General features: G+C 39.7%; 1 protein-coding gene across 1 annotated transcript; it reads right to left on the bottom strand.

Annotated features, from left to right (window-relative positions):
* Positions 1 to 14135: 14135 nt before the first annotated feature.
* Positions 14136 to 15788, bottom strand: LOC147631413 (uncharacterized). The gene is made up of 2 exons (XM_086809094.1): positions 14735 to 15788; positions 14136 to 14392 (listed from the first exon to the last, which is right to left on the bottom strand). The coding sequence occupies exons 1-2, from the start codon at positions 15458 to 15460 to the stop codon at positions 14228 to 14230; spliced, it is 891 nt and encodes a 296-aa protein (XP_086665220.1). The 5' UTR covers positions 15461 to 15788; the 3' UTR covers positions 14136 to 14227.
* Positions 15789 to 16226: the final 438 nt, after the last annotated feature.

Raw genomic sequence — 16226 nt, 5'->3', positions numbered from 1 at the left:
ATAGATCTAAGTATCAATATTATGCTGAGAGCATGTTGATAACTACTTGATACAATAGTGTACAAGATTTACAATTTCGAGTGCAGAAATTCAAAAGTTTGTTGATTAACATTGCATTTGCAAGTATGGCCCTACTAGGAATTGCAACTAGTCCACTGGTGTGAGCCAATGTGCCCCATACACCACAAGGTTCTCCTGTCTTACATACAAGGTTCCTTGAGTGTGAAGATCTTTTGCAGATTCTGTAAAGAACCAATTCTATGAAAAGAAAGACTGTAAAGAAACAGAGCACATTGAAGAATTCCTATGCAGCTTGATAAAGAAGTGTGCAGAGTTTAAATCTTTTGTAGAAGTTCAAGCTCATGCAGGTCTTAGTGCAGTTTTCGAACAGCTTCATTGCCTTGGTGTTGGTTCAAAGCTCAGCATTGTAGTACTTGTTTCAAATTCTTTCCCCTAGAGTGGATAGACACTAGCATGAGAATTGCATTTAAGTGTGTCCTTAAGAGAGACTCTGATATGAGCATTCTGTCACCACAGAAGCACAAGAGGCCCTAGCTTCCCTGACCAGCTCTGAAGGGAACCTCTCTCATATGTGCATTAGCCGGCACAAGATAACCTGAATCGAGTGAAGGTCCCTTCCAAGACAAGTCTTGTGCCATGCAAGCTTTAATCATTTGAGCAAAGGCGTCAGACACTTCATCGCCTCATGGAGGCTTTGTACAGTTCAATAGGCTCTAAGAACAAGCATCTGTACCTCGACAGCATTGCAAGCTACGTTGGCACGTCTCACCATGCACCACAGCCTTGTGACAAGTGCAAGTGCAAAGCGTTGGACTGGCTTGCAAAGATCTAAGTACCCATCGTTTTGACTTCATTGCTTTTCTTTTAGCTCAGCCAATGCACCCAATAAAAAACTGAGATGGTAATAGCTCCTGGATCAAAAGGAAAGCTTGACTCCAAATAAATAGTAGCTCCAGGAGGGTCGAAAGGGAAACTCGTAAGCACATCCTCATGACCGCAGTGTAAATTTGGCACAAAAGGTAAGCTCAAACTGAGATGGTAGTAGCTCTTGGATCAAAAGGAAAGCTTGACTCCAAAGAAATAGTAGCTCTAGGGTCAAAAGGGAAACTCGTAAGCGCATCCTCATGATTGCAGTGTAAATTTGACACAAAAGGTATCCACCGAAAAAGCTCAAAACTCTAGGTCAAAATGTCAAATGGTCTTGGCATAAAAGAGCCATTGTGTAGGGCAAGACTGAGATATGTCGCAGGTGCATTTGAATGTCAAGCCACATATCCAAAAACTATGCTTCTCAAGTGGTAAAGAATGCATCCAAAGGAAAATGTCATGGCTCCAAAGAACATAAGCTTGTGTTGACATCCGTAGGAGCCAAAAGAACATATTTCAAGATATTATTAAAGATAATTGGTTGCTCAATTGAAAACCCCTCTTTAATGTAGAGAGAGAGGAGGGAACATCCTTGCTCATGTCTACTTCTACCAACGTTTGGGGATACCATCTCAGACATTGGCCTTGTAATGAAGTAGTTTTTATTATTGCACATGCACATGGGGAATGGGGCCTAGGCACTTGGCTTAGGGACATTTACATGTGTACTTTTGGGGGGCCTTGGGCTATATTAGGTATAGGGCTCATGGACATTGTACCCTTTTTGATCATTATACTTTCGTGAGTACTCTTACTCTTTGGAGCTCTAAGCTTCCATGGTGAACTTCTCCCTATTGAGAAGCTATGTGTGTACTCCATTATGAGTGTAATAAGTGCTACTCCCTATGATGAGTGGGACATGTATGTACTCCATGTAATGAGTGCAGTTCCCTAAGTTCCTTTCATTACATTGGTATCAGAGCCCTTGGCTTAGATCCTTGCTTTAGGGAGTGATTAGTGATAATTATTTTTAGATTATGCTTCATCTAATTTTTAAAATGCATTTTCTTGGTCTTGATTAGTGATAATCATTTTTAGATTATTGTTAATGTAATTTTTTAGAATGCATTATCTTGATCATGATTAGTATTAATCATTTTTAAAATTAATTTTTACATAGTTTTCAAATTTGTTAATTTCTTGTTTTGACAAAATTAGCAATGAAATTTGCGTTATTCATTTTTGAATTTTTATTAATCATTGTTTTCAAAACCCTAATCCACTTTACTTGAACTTCTTGATCTTGATTTTCTTGAAACTTTCTTGATTTTCAAAATTAGGAATTGCATGGATTTTAGCAACTAATTTTAAATGATTTTTTTGCATTGTCTTGATTAGAGAGCCTATAGTTTCAAATATCAATCCTTAAAGCCCTTATTTCTTCAAGATCATACCTTATATTTTCAAATCTTGGATTTTTAGACTGCAAGAGGAAGATTGTGGTGTGAGAAGAAAATCAAGGTTGCTGTGCAGAGTTTTCACATTGCTATACAAATTTCAGATTTCTGTGTAAAAATTTGGTGCATTTTCAAGAAAGTGTAGAAATTTAATGCAGCTTCAAGAAAGTGTGCAGAAATTTGATATAGTTTCAAGAAAGTGTGCAGAACCTTGGTGCAGATTTCAAGATTATGTGCAGTTGCTACATATTTTCAAGGATTGATGCAGATTTTCAAGAACAGTGCAGATTACAATTCTGTTGCAAATCTATAGTGCAAAATAGAGCAATTTATATATTATACAAAGTTTATTGTGCTGAAATCAAATCTTGATGCACAAATAGAATAGTAAGTGATTCTTGATCAAATCTCTCTAATATTGTCACTTTCTTGTAAAGAAGTTGGACAAAGATTATAAATTGTTGTAGTAGTATAAATCTACACATATTAGTATAATCTTGATGTATTACAAGTAAAAGAAGCAAGAAAAGTGTTGAGAAAACATTGTTTACAAAGCACATATCCTCGATTACAACATTTTAGCACATTTCCATTAAGAAGATGTATAGCATGTTGTTCTATTATAGATCTGAGTATCAATATTATAGCATGTTGTTCTATTATAGATCTGAGTATCAATATTATGCAGAGAGCATGTTGATAACTAGTTGATACAAAAGTGTACATGATTTACAATTTCGAGTGCAGAAATTCAAAAGTTTGTTGATTAACACTATGTTTACAAGTATGGCCCTACTAGGAATTGAACCTAGTACACTGGTGTGAGCCAGTGTGCCCCATGCACCACAGGGTTCTCTTGTCTTACATACAAGGTTCCTTGAGTGTGAAGATCTTTTACAGATTATGTAAAGAACCAATTCTGTGAAAAGAAAGGCTATCAAGAAACAGAGCACATTGAAGAATTCCTATGCAGCTTGATAAAGAAGTGTGTGCAGAGTTTAAATCTTTTGCAGAAGTTCAGACTCGTGCAGTTCTTAGTGCAGTTTTGAACAGTTTCATTGCCTTGGTGTTGGTTCAAAGCTCAACATTGTAGTACTTGTTTCAAATTCCTTCCCAGAGTGGATAGGCGCTAGCATGAGAATTGCATTTAAGTGTGTGCCTAAGAGAGACTCTACTATGAGCATTCTACCACAGCAACACAAGAGGCCCTAGCTTCCCTGACCAGCTCTGAAGGGAACCTCTCTCATATGTGCATTAGCTGGCACAAGATAACCTGAATCGACCAAAGTTCCCTTCCAAGACAAGTCTTGTGCCATGCAAGCTTTAATCATTTGAGCAAAGGCGTCAGAGGCTTTGTGCAGTTCAATAGGCTCTAAGAACGAGCATCTGTGCCTCAACAGCATTGCAAGCTACGTTGGCACGTCTCACCATGCACCACATAGCCTTGTGACAAGTGCAAGTGCAAAGCATTGGACTGGCTTGCAAAGATCTAAGTACCCATCGTTTTGACTTCATTGCTTTTCTTTTAGCTCAGCCAATGCACCCAAAAAAAAACTGACGGAGCCCAGCCAACACAACAAAACTAATGGAGCTAAAGAAGAAAAAAAAATCAGCTACATGGGCGGTTGTTGGGGACTCCACATCAGCAAAACATTCTCATATTTAGGTGGGCCCCAAAAAGTGAAATTTTTTTATTTTTTATTTATTTTTTACATTTTGAGGTGGAAAAAATACCACCCAACCAATATGTATGAATGAAAATAATTTTTTTCCTCCAAAAAGCTTGTAATTCAATGGTCACGTCAGAAGCCTGTCAGGAGAGCCAGTACATCCATAACTAACTGTTAGGTCCCCACAACCCCATAAACATAACTAACTGTCAAGAACCACTACATCCATGAGATCCCGAAATTGTGGGGACCCCAAAATTTATTATTTTTTAAATTTTCTCATAAATGTAATTCATTGATGAAGAACTCCATGTTACTATATTTGTATATCAAAAATATCATTTTCTACTTAGAAAAATTGATTTGTGTTAAACCTCCAACAACAAAGTTTTAACAACCTCTCTCACCCACCCTCTCTCTCTCTCTCACTCTCTCTCTCTCTCTCTCTCTCTCTCTCTCTCTCTCTCTCTCTCTCTCTCTCTCTCTCTCTCTCTCTTCCTCTGAGGATCTCTCTGCTTTAGCTTCTTCCTCTGCTTACCTTTGTAAGCTGTGTGTGTAGCCCCTTTTTGTGAAGCTAGAAAACGGAAGGTTGATTTACACATTCGTATTCCTGAAGAGTATGGTAGCTCTAAAAAAAGCCATCCTACTGATGCACAATCTGTCCAAGCTCTTAGGATAGCTAAGGAGAAAAATGTAGATCTTTGGGTTGATGGGCATCTCTATCCAATTGACCCTCCATTAAGAGCAATAATTCCTTTCCGCGATTTATCATCTTTTATGTAATTTGTTAGTGAAGGAGAGCTTGGCTTGTTAGGATACTGTAGAAGATTGACTAGAAGTGGAGCTTGGAAAATCCATATTCTCCAATCTCAATTGAAAGCATCACAATAAATCAAGAAATCAAGTTTTATCAAAGGAACACTGAGTTGCTGATAAGAAGAGCCCCTTTTGCTCTCGCACAGTGAAGGAGATTCTCCAACAATATAGGATAGAGTTCCATGTGCAAGGGATTGCCCTTAAAGCATTGCAAGAAGCCTCTAAGGCTTACCTTGTCGGGCTTTTTGAAGACACCAGTCTCCTTGCAATACATGCAAAGAGGATTACCATATCTGCCAAGGACGTGCAACTAGCTCAGCGCATTCGAGACGAGCGAGATGACACAATCTAGAGATCTTAGATGTTAACCTTCTTTTTGAAGCAACTCTTTTGTTTCAAACCCCCCTTTGTAACAAGCCTATCTGGCTTTCATTTATAACCTTTTGATAGTTAAAATTTTAAGTTTCTCTTACAATGTCTCGGTGTCATCATGTTTGTTTAACATGGAGTGTCTATCATGTGCCAATTACGGTCACCCAAGGTATCACAAATGCTCCTGGAGAACTGAGGAAGCTATGCCAGAACAGTGCGAATTACCTCTCCAATGGCGATGTAGGTTCAAAATTCGCACTTTTCAGGCACTTCTTCCCTAGCCACTCAAGATCATTTTTTTTGATGCATTTATAATGAAGTTGAGCACACTAATTGTTGTGAGAAATAGTAGTTTACAAGATAAAAACACCTTTAATCATGTATAAAAATACAGTATTTATCATCCAATGCATCAGAATTGCTCCTGGAGAACTAGGGAAGCTATGCCAGAACAGTGCGAATTTAGGCTGCAGCGGCGATGCAGGCTCAAAATTCGCACTGTTCTGGCACTGCTCCCCTAGCCACTCAGGATCATTTCTAATGCATTTACAATGAAGTTGAGTACACTAATTGTGAGAAACAATAGTTTATAAGATAAAAACAGCTTTTAATTATGTGTAAAATTACATTGTTTATCATCCAATGATGCATCAAAATTGCTCCTGGAGGACTGGGAAAGCTATGCCAGAACAATGCGAATTTAGGCTCTACAACGGCGGTGCAGGCTCAAAATTCGTACTGTTCTTGTGGCACTGCTCCCCCAACCACTCAGGATCATTTCTGATGCGTTTATAAATGAAGTTGAGTACATTAGTTATAAAAACAGTAATTTACAAGATAAAAATACCTTTAATCATATGTAAAAATACATTATTTGTCATCCAATGCATCAGAATTACTCCTGGAGGGTTGGGGAAGCTATGCCAAAACAGTGCGAATTCAGGCTCTACAACAACTGTGCAGGTTCAAAATTCACAGTGTTCTAGCACTGCTCCCCTAGTCACTCAGAATCATTTCTGATGCATTTATAATGAAGTTGAGTACATTGATTATGAAAAACGGTAATTTACAAGATAAAAATACCTTTGAGTAGTGTAAAAATACATTATTTGTCATCCAATGCATTAGAATTTCTCCTGAGAAGGGCTGAGGAAGCTGTGCCAAAATAGTGCGAATTTGGGCTCTACAGCAGCGGTGCAGGCTCAAAATTTACACTATTCTGGCACTGCTCCCCCAGCCACTCATAATCATTTCTGATGCATTTATAATGAAGTTGAGTACATTGGTTATGAAAAACAGTAATCTAGAAGATAAAAATATCTTTAATCATGTGTAAAAATTCATTATTTGTCATCCAATGCATCAGAATTGCTCCTAATAAAGAGCTCAGGAAGCTGTGCCAAAACAGTGTGAATTTGGGCTCTACAGTAGCGGTGCACGCTTAAAATTCGCACTATTCTAGCACTGCTCCCCCAAGCTCCCAGGGTCATTTCTGATGCATTCACAAAAACATTGATGGTACAAACTAGAAAAAACAATGATATACTTGATGAAAATAAGTTTGTAAAAACTGTATTGTATTCATAATAAGAAGTGATACATCATCTTTACAAAAGCTTTCTTACAATATTGAGCTTCCTTCTCTTGTTATTGGGCAGAGTGTGCTCAAGGAGTGACTGGGCTATTTCTTGAGGATCCTCTACGCCTATGCTTTTGGCTATACCTATATGAGCAAGAAGCTTACCCCTAAATCCAGAACCAAAAACATCGAAGGCAAGGGATTTTTTAATCAGAACTATACATTTGGTGCTCTGTGCCATCATAGAGGCTACACCACAGAGCACCTTAGAGAGGGCAAAAAGAAGAGAGTGAAGGCAAATTGAGGGGTGTAGTCCCTGTGGATAATGGCGATGCCATCCACAGGAAGCCGACCAAGATAGTGCGCCAACTCAGCATCATATCCATGGACCTTTGGCCTAGTCTCTCTTGCCGCCGCCACCTCTCCCAGCAAATGCGTCAATTTCAACCACCCTCTGCAATCAAAGGAAAAATCAAAATATTTTCCAATACATAATTACAAATGTTTCTAAGTTGTAAAAGGTCGATTATTACCTCTTGCTCAATGTCTTCTTTTGCCAAAGTGCTGGTGGGGCGGAGAGGTCAATCGAGGACTTAGCCTCATCCTTTTTAGGTGCTTTGGTCTCCTCCATCACTCCAGCAGCAGCAGCAAGGGTATCCTTTCTAGCCTCTAGCTTGTCTTGTAAGATTGTGAATTCCTCCTTTGGAACTAGGACTTGCTCTGCGGTCTCAACCACAGTTTCCTTGACCAAAGCAACTGTCTCTGTGATAGATTCTCCAAGGAGTAGTATAACACTATCTAGGTGAGGACTGAGGTTGGATGTATCAAGGTCCACCTCACATCGCGTGCATATAATGCCCAAGCATTCATCCATCAAGCCAGCTGCCTTTTCAAGGTCATGAAGAAATAAGTACTCTTCATCTTCCACCACAATGGTGCTCAAGAGATTGATCTCAAGCTCTGGCAGCACCTTGCTCTCCTCGTGTGGGGAAGATGGCCCCGCATCTTCTACTACAGTGGACTGTTCAGCTGCAGATTGTGCACCCTCTGGAAAGTTCTTTGATGCAAGCTGCTCTTCCACACCAGCACTCGTTCCTACTGCCTTCACTTCCTTCTCATCCCTCAAATACCCTACCAATTGCAATGCAAGCATCTTTACCTCCTCATCCGAATCCTCATCGTGGCTGATTGAGGAACGCAAAAGTGGCAAGCCACGAGAGAGGAACCTAGTTCCTAAATTGCCCTTTCTCCCCAACCTCTTCACCTCCTACTTATTGAAGGTACATTAAGCTCCTGCGGGGATGCAAATGTCGATGAAGCAAAAAAAAAGATATTGTTCTGTACAAGATCACTTGGGCTTTAAGATACAAACATTACCTCTCCAATGGATGCATGCATAGCATAGAAAACTCCAGTGAGCCTTTGGAGTGGTTGTTCCTCAACATAATTTGAGGGGAAATTATTTGCAGAGAGACATAAGAAAATGGAGGATCATAAGAAAATTTGAAACAAAAAATCCAATATTAGCATGTTAAAGCTTTGTTTACGTTACACTGAGACAATTTGAAGGAAACCTTGGTCGTTGGCCTTGAATGTACAGGTCTCCAAGGTTATACACATGTTGCACTATGGCAACCAGTCCTTCCTTCTTGGTATGCTTGAAGCCTTATAGCTGCCCCTTCCAATGATGTAACATATTCCCCAGTTGACGCACTCGATGTGGTCCCTTAGAGCTTGGCTGCATGTGGACCCAATCCCCAACCCTAAATCTTGTTAGAGCCCAAACTCCATTCTCATCTCTTGTGTTATGCAGCACAAGCTCTTCTACCTTCTCCCTAGGTCTTCTCACATTACTGGAAGAGGCCATGGTGGTAAGAAAAGAGAAGGACAAAGAAAAGCTTGTTTTACAACAGAGAGGAGTGGAGAGGAGAGAAAGTTCAGGGTTTTCAGTGCAGCAATGGAAAGCCTAAAAGAGGGTTAGAGTTTGAGAATAGGCTTCCTGAACCTAGAGTAAACTAAAGAGGGATAGGCTTTCTGCAACAATGGAGAGGGAGGGAGCTTGAGAGAGAGAGAGAGAGAGAGAGAGAGAGAGAGAGGGAGGGAGATTGAGAGGGAGGGAGCTTGAGAAGGAGAGAGAGCTTGAGAGGGATGGAGTTTTTGCAGCAATGGAGAGCTTAGAAAAGGAAGAAAGAGGGAGAGGGAGCTTGAGACTGAGGGAGCTTGACAAGGAGGGAGAGCTTGAGAGGTATGGAGTTTCTGTAGCAATGGAGAGCTTAAAAGAGGAAGAAAGAGGTTCAAAATGAGCTTTCTAAACCTAGAGTATGTTGGGGGGAAGTTTGAGAGAGAAAACACACTTTTGGAAAAAAATTAAAATTTTTTAATTTTTAAGGTTTTTAATCTACGCGATTCTAGGTGGGGGGACCTCTAAGTTTGGGCCCAGGAGGTAGGAGGACAAGAGTAGTAATTAGGTCCCATTAGCAAACTAAAGCCTAGGTCCCCTAGGATCAAAGAAGTCAAAAATGTGCACACTTTGGGAGAGGCAACATCAATGACCAATTATTATCATGCATTTGTAAGGGAGCATGAGACACAAATATGCATGATTATTTACTCTAATCCAAACGAGCTTCACTGGATACTTATACGCTCCATTTTTCACCACTTCTCGTGCAAAACTTGAACCTAACACATTTTCTAGACCAAGTGAAATTGATTTTGTCCTTATGCTTCAATGCTCTATACCATTGTTAAGCCTTCCCAAATAGCTACATTCAAATGAATTGGTAGGGCTAGTAAGGCTACACATAGTATCGTGATTCTCTAAACACGAGCAATGAGCATAATAGAGCATTTATCTGATTTGTATTCATTGCTCTTGAGATTTTTTCTATATACTAAACACTGTATTAGCTCTCTTCGTAGGAGGTAGAGTGGGCAAGTCTCTTACCTCTTTTAGCCTTAAGTTTCTAATATGCCCTCTTCCTATTGGTCCATTCCTAATCAAAAGTTAATCCAAGAGGCCCTCTTTGGATCCAAAAAATTCCTAATGATATGGATGTTTAAGCTTTAGATATTATTGCTGCCTAGCCAGTTTAGATACTTATTTGATGAGGAGGATGTCTATGCCAGATGGTCTAGACGTTCTACACATGGTGATTTTATTGAGAATCTATGTGGTTATCTTTACATTTATGGTTCGGCATTGTTTGCATAAGATGATGTATGTGGGGATTTGATTGAGTGCCCTACACTCGTGAGCAAAGATGACTATATACCTAAGGATGGGTATCATGACATGCACTGGGTGATGATGTGAATAGTGATGATGATCATCATGTTGATGATGATATTGATATTAACACATGTATACATGATGATGATCATACACACATGTGATGATATTGATGTATCATGCACATACACATGATGATAGTGATGTATCACACACATACACATGATGATAGTGATACACATGTACATGATGCCAATGACACATACACATGATGATGATGTATGTAATAGTGATAGAGGGTAATGTGTGTGAGTTAGATCATGTGGACATGATCTCGAGGGCAGAGATGGCAAAACGAGCATACCAAGCATCGACACTTCTTTGCCTATCATCTTTCCCACGGATCATGCGGATAATGTGCATTTGATTAGTGATGTATCCATTAGCACAATTGATGATAGTGATACTCCACATATACGAGTCATGGAGACACCTATAAGCATAGGCCTAAGTTACTAGTGTTACATGCATCAAGGTATTCTTTTAAGATTTCTATTTGTGGAGATATTGCTAGTAAGACTACTACTCCTAGTATTCACAACATTCTTGGCACTATTCGTGTGGATAATGTTTATATATTCAAGCAGTCAAGGATAGTGCATGAGAGTAGTGATGATTTTATTGATGTGAGACATCGTAGCAAGATTATACATATTGACTATTTTCATAGTAGATCATATGGCATAGATCTTGAGAGATTTGCATTTGATCTAGACATATCCTTAAATCCTATATTATTGGAGATAGATTTATCATGGGATTTAAGTCACATAGGAACATCATTAATGGAGATAGACCATGTTTATGAGGATGACCTTGGAAGCCTTGGGGATGCCATAGATAATGACTTAGGAGATGATACCATTTAGCTTTCATATGTGAGAATACCTCTTTATTTTTCAGTGATGATTATGATGATGTTGATAATTATATTAATATCTTAGATCATCATACACACATAGAGGGTTTTGCATATGAGGAGGTAGTGTATGGTTTGGCTCATGCCCATATACCTATTGACATAGTGGATCATGTCTTTGACATTTTACGTGATGCTACCGAGGATGATGACATTGGTTCACTCTTATCCTCGTATGATGCCGACCTTGAGATATGTTCTGTTGGCTCTTATGGATGTCGACACAAGCTTATGTTCTTTGGAGCCATGACATTTTCCTTTGGATGCATTCTTTACCACTTGAGAAGCATAGTTTTTAGATATGTGGCTCAACATTCAGATGCACCTACAACATATCTCAGTCTTAGCCTACACGATGGCTCTTTTATGCCAAGACCATTTCACATTCTGGCCAAGAGTTTTGAGCTTTTTTGGTGGACACCTTTTTGCCAAATTTACACTGCGATCATGAGGATGCACTTACGAGTTTCCCTTCTGACCCTGGAGCTATTATTTCTTTGGAGACAAGCTTTCCTTTTGATCCAGGAGCTACTACCATCTCAGTTTACGAGTTTCCCTTCTGACCCTGAAGCTACTATTTCTTTGGAGACAAGCTTTCCTTTTGATCCAGGAGCTACTACCATCTCAGTTTGGACTGTTCGAGATGTATACCATGCATGTCCTTTGATCCTGGAGAATACTCAACTAGCTTCGTCATCGAGACAATGGTTCCTTATCCTCTCCACTTGCACCAGATTATCGTGGGATGGACTTTGCATGCCTCAGATTTCCTTTCGATCCAGGCGGTTATATAGATACCCTCATCATCAAACGAGAGCCCTTTATCCTTTCCATTTGACCCTGGGAGTTATATGATTCATGTATGGGTCTTGCGCTACATTGACATTCAGTCATGGATGTGATGTTTGGCTTTTGTACATAGCCACTTGTATATGTGTTTTCTTTAGACACGACCACCCTTCGATTTCGAAGACAAAATCATTATAGAAGGGGATGGTTTGTAATGAAGTAGTTTTCATTGCACATGCACATGGGAAATGGGACCTAGGCAGTTGGGCTTAGGAACATTTACATGTCTAATTTTGGAGAACCTTAGGCTATATTAAGTATAGGGTTTATGGACATTATGTCCTTTTTTATCATTATACTTTCATGAGTACTCTTACTCTTTAGAGCCTTAGATTTCATGGTGAACTTCTCCCTCTTGAGAAGCTATGTGTGTACTCCATTATGAGTACAATAGGTGCTACTCCCTATAATGAGTGATATATGTGTGTACTCCATGCTAATGAAGGTAATCCCCGTGGTTCCTTTCATTGTAGGCTTGGTGCCTACGAGTCTACTCGTCAATTCAACTAACATCTTAAGCAACGAGTATAGATGCACTGATAGGTTTGGGACCTCTGCGCTACTCCCACTACGTTAATAACCACCCTACACACATGTTGGGGCCGATCTCCTCTTTGGATAGATTGGGACCGATTTATAACACTTCCTTTAGTGATGGTCCCACTACCTCATTGAGGTAGTAGAGGTAGTAGAGTTTCTCCTTGTCATGTCCTCTCTTTTTGATGCGCTTCTACGAAGGGGGCTTACTCTTGGTTCCATTGGAGGGGCTTGACGAGCTGCTCTTTCAGAGGGATTTGGGGCTCTTGTTGCAAGGGAGAGAAGACAAGCAAAGAAGAGAGGAAAAGATGTGAGAGGAAGGGAAAGTTGGAGTCTCAAAAGGGTAAGGCAACCACACCAACCACTTATAAGCCATTGCCCCCTTCCTTCCTTTATGAGATAAGTGATATACAAGTATTGTTATTACCACTATCATCTATAGGTGAATGAATATAAGGTGAAGAAATTTTAAATGTCACGAGGTTATTTAGATCTAAAACAATCTAAAACAAGAGCTCTATCTACATCGTGCTTAACCCAACACAGTGGCCATTATTGTCCTTTGAGTCACATCTCTCATTAGCCTACCAAGTTGCAAAAACCTTTACAATGACACCTATGCTACAAGCTCCAAAACCACCCATACTTCATATGAAGACTAGCCCAAAGCTTTACCCAAAACTTAGGGCTTGGCAGCTCGCAATTGACGTGGCTGAATAAGGATTTGATTGCACACGCAAAATTTAGGGCTTGGCAGCTCGCAATTGATGTGGCTGAATAAGGATCTGATTGCACACGCAAAGTCATCATGCTACTAATACTAAGCAACACCACAATCATAGCTAGAGCGCTTGAAAGTGTATTATGGGGGAGCAACAAAGTTAAGCCACAAATAGTGAATGTCGAGCTGCCTCTCAAAAGTTCTACTAGATGAGGTTTACCCAAGAAGGAAAAGCCAATATCTACTGATTACTAAAGTTTGATTGATATTTTGCTTTTTTAACAAAGCTAACATCTCTAAAGAAAAAAATTGTTTCTTGCATTTTGGCTCCTGCCATGCATCTTGTGTTATGTAGCAATGCATAGAAAATTGGTGCTAAGACTTCAATCTGTGATGGCACTTGCCTTAAGTGCATGCATTTCAATTCCAAGTAATATGAACACTTTTAAGGCTGATGTACTGGCACTTACCTGGAATGCATGCATATGCATTTTTTTCAACATTGTCATATAATGTTAAATGCTTTTATTTTCTTAACAATCTCTAGCTACATACTTGAATCAAGGAAGTGTGCCTTGTGATATATTAACGCTTCTACCCAAACCTTGGGCTACATGTAAAACTCTCCTTCTAGATGGTTTTGGAACATGCCTATTGTTGCTTCTAGATGGTTTTGGAACATGCCTATTGTTGCAATGTATGCCTTACTACTGATCATGCATGTGGTTTTCACTAACAAACACTCAGTCTGGTGAAAGCACTTACCTTATTTAGTTGATTATCATCTGATTTTGGCGTGCATCACAAGCCCTAAACCCCTAAAACATTAGCAAAACCATTTGAACCATATGTCTAATCAATTAACACTTCCAACTATCCCTCACGAGCTCACCATCAACATGAGGCCCATCATTAATGACAACCCCACACATACAAATTTGATAAATTTCTATACAAAAACAAGGAGTAGAAGTAACTCATTACAGAGGTGGCAAAATTGAAGCTTGGCTAGCTTCTCATATGCAATCATTCTCCCCAAAATTCCACCACCAACACAAGCTTGCCAAAATTTGAAGTATAGATGGTATATACAATATGATACAATGGAATCATCAGAGTGGAAAGCTCTATGGTGATGAGGATGATGATGGGGTCAAGGAGGTCTTGAAGAGGAGGATGGCAAGCTTTCCCACTGAGAAATAGATGGAGGAACCCATAGAGTAAGTGACATAGGAGCCATAGCTAGAACCCACCACACAATGCCAAACATAGCCATGTGTGCTGTCAAACCCCTGCATGACACATAGACATGCACAGGCACATTACATGCAGGGTTGTCGGCATACCGCACATGTGCACACACATACGCACGCACATGCACAAGCACAAGAGGGATAGTTAGTTATAATGAACATTGCTGAACTCAATTAATACATTGAAGATGAATCTTGGTACAAGCAAAGAAAATGTGATCATTGAAGAGTAAATGCATGACTCTACATAGAAACAAACAACAAAAAAGAAAATTCAAAAGCACACAGAGAGGTAGTCACAAACAAAAACAAGAATAGCATTGCTAGGCCAATGATGCAGCAAAATCTACAAGCATGATGGTATTATTAAAAGCTAAGTACCTGTTTCAGAGCTCTTGCTGTTTCCATGAGACTGAACTGCTCTTGCCTGTCCAGCACCTCTTTGGTCAGTTGAATTGCATGCAACTGCATGCTGATGGGCATATCTGAGTTCCTAATCTTCACATACATTCCAGAGTCTATGGTTCTAATGTCCAAGTTTAGCTCTAATCCCCTTGTCTGCATGTCAAATCTATGAGAAGATTCATCCACATCAGGCTTTTCAACCACTTCTTTGCATTCCAATCTCCCTAATCTTGCTTTTTCTCTGTAGGTTACCACATTATGGCTGGCATTTACATTCGAAAGTCTGCCCAAATGCATCCTGCCCATCCCTTGCAGCCTGGCCAAAAGCTCAGCTCTGAATTCGGAAGATATGGCTGAGTCCACACTTGTCCGGGCCACCGAGTCTACACTTGTCCGAGAGAATGTGCAGGAGAAATCAGTGCTGTTTCGTGCACTCTTGAATCCACAGCAGTGGCGTGGCCCAGAACTGCTCAAACCAGTGGAGATCAAGCTCAACTGCTGGCCACCATGGCGCCCGCCCTCTCCTTCACAGTGATAACACCTGTTTTCATAGCTCGCTTTTTCCATTCCTTTTCTTACTGCAGCTTTCCTCCTTGCTTTTTGCTTTAAAACGATATCATGATCATCCATACTGCTTTTTGAAGGCACTTGCGAGCTTCTCCAACCCATACTCTCCCAGTAAACCTTGTCTTTTAGAGCCATTATTACTTAACCGCTACCAGAAGCGCACTAATCAAGTCACAGCAATACTTATCAAGATCAAATTAATAGGATAATCCTGCATATAATCAACTCGACTTCAAAGACCTACCATACCTCTACCACTAAGCTAGACTGTCGTAACGTGATTAGCAGCTCAAATGTGTCGAATTTCTTTCGATTACTTAATCAAGGTGTCTGATTAATTAACACAATGTCTGCAGGAGTTCTCATTCAGAAAGCATCAGTAGAGGAAGTGCCACAACACGGAATTAGAGAAATGCTCAGAATAATGATTATTATTAAGTTGGGTGGAAATTGGAACATTCTGAAAACAAGTCCCAATGAGCACGCGTGATGCCGGAAAGGACCCCCTGGATACAATATTCAAATAATAAAAAGTATGCATATAATTATTACGAGCTACTATTGAATTAATTTGTATAATAGAACCTTTTTATCAATATATACCTGTCTCACGCAGGAGCATCAATGGATATAATTTGTCCATCACCTTACGTACGTAGTTGATTACAGCATGTTTTTCCCGCTCAATATAATTCCAAATATTTGAACCTTGGTCAATCAGCTGTCAACAGCTCTTATTAGCTGACACCGCTGTGATTTATTACAGGCAAATTTAGCGGATAGTTATAATCCTGACAGAGCTAAACTATCCGGATTAAGGCGATAAATAAATGGTTTGATAACTCTGATTACGTTAATCGTTGGAAAACGTGCTTCTTTGTATTATTTTCTGTGAATCTGG

The sequence above is a fragment of the Cibotium barometz genome, chromosome 15 (assembly GCF_041138505.1).
Source record: "Cibotium barometz isolate CiBa-2024 chromosome 15, ASM4113850v1, whole genome shotgun sequence".
NCBI classification, from domain to species: domain Eukaryota; kingdom Viridiplantae; phylum Streptophyta; class Polypodiopsida; order Cyatheales; family Cibotiaceae; genus Cibotium; species Cibotium barometz.
This window is presented reverse-complemented; position numbering and strand designations above follow the sequence as displayed.

Bases quoted from the DNA above. Each gene is read 5' to 3' on its own strand.
- LOC147631413 (XM_086809094.1), bottom strand. From the start codon at position 15,460: ATGGCTCTAAAAGACAAGGTTTACTGGGAGAGTATGGGTTGGAGAAGC. The intron at 14,393-14,734 runs GTACTTAGCTTT...TGTGTCATGCAG, and splicing joins CAGCAAGAGCTCTGAAACAG to GGGTTTGACAGCACACATGG.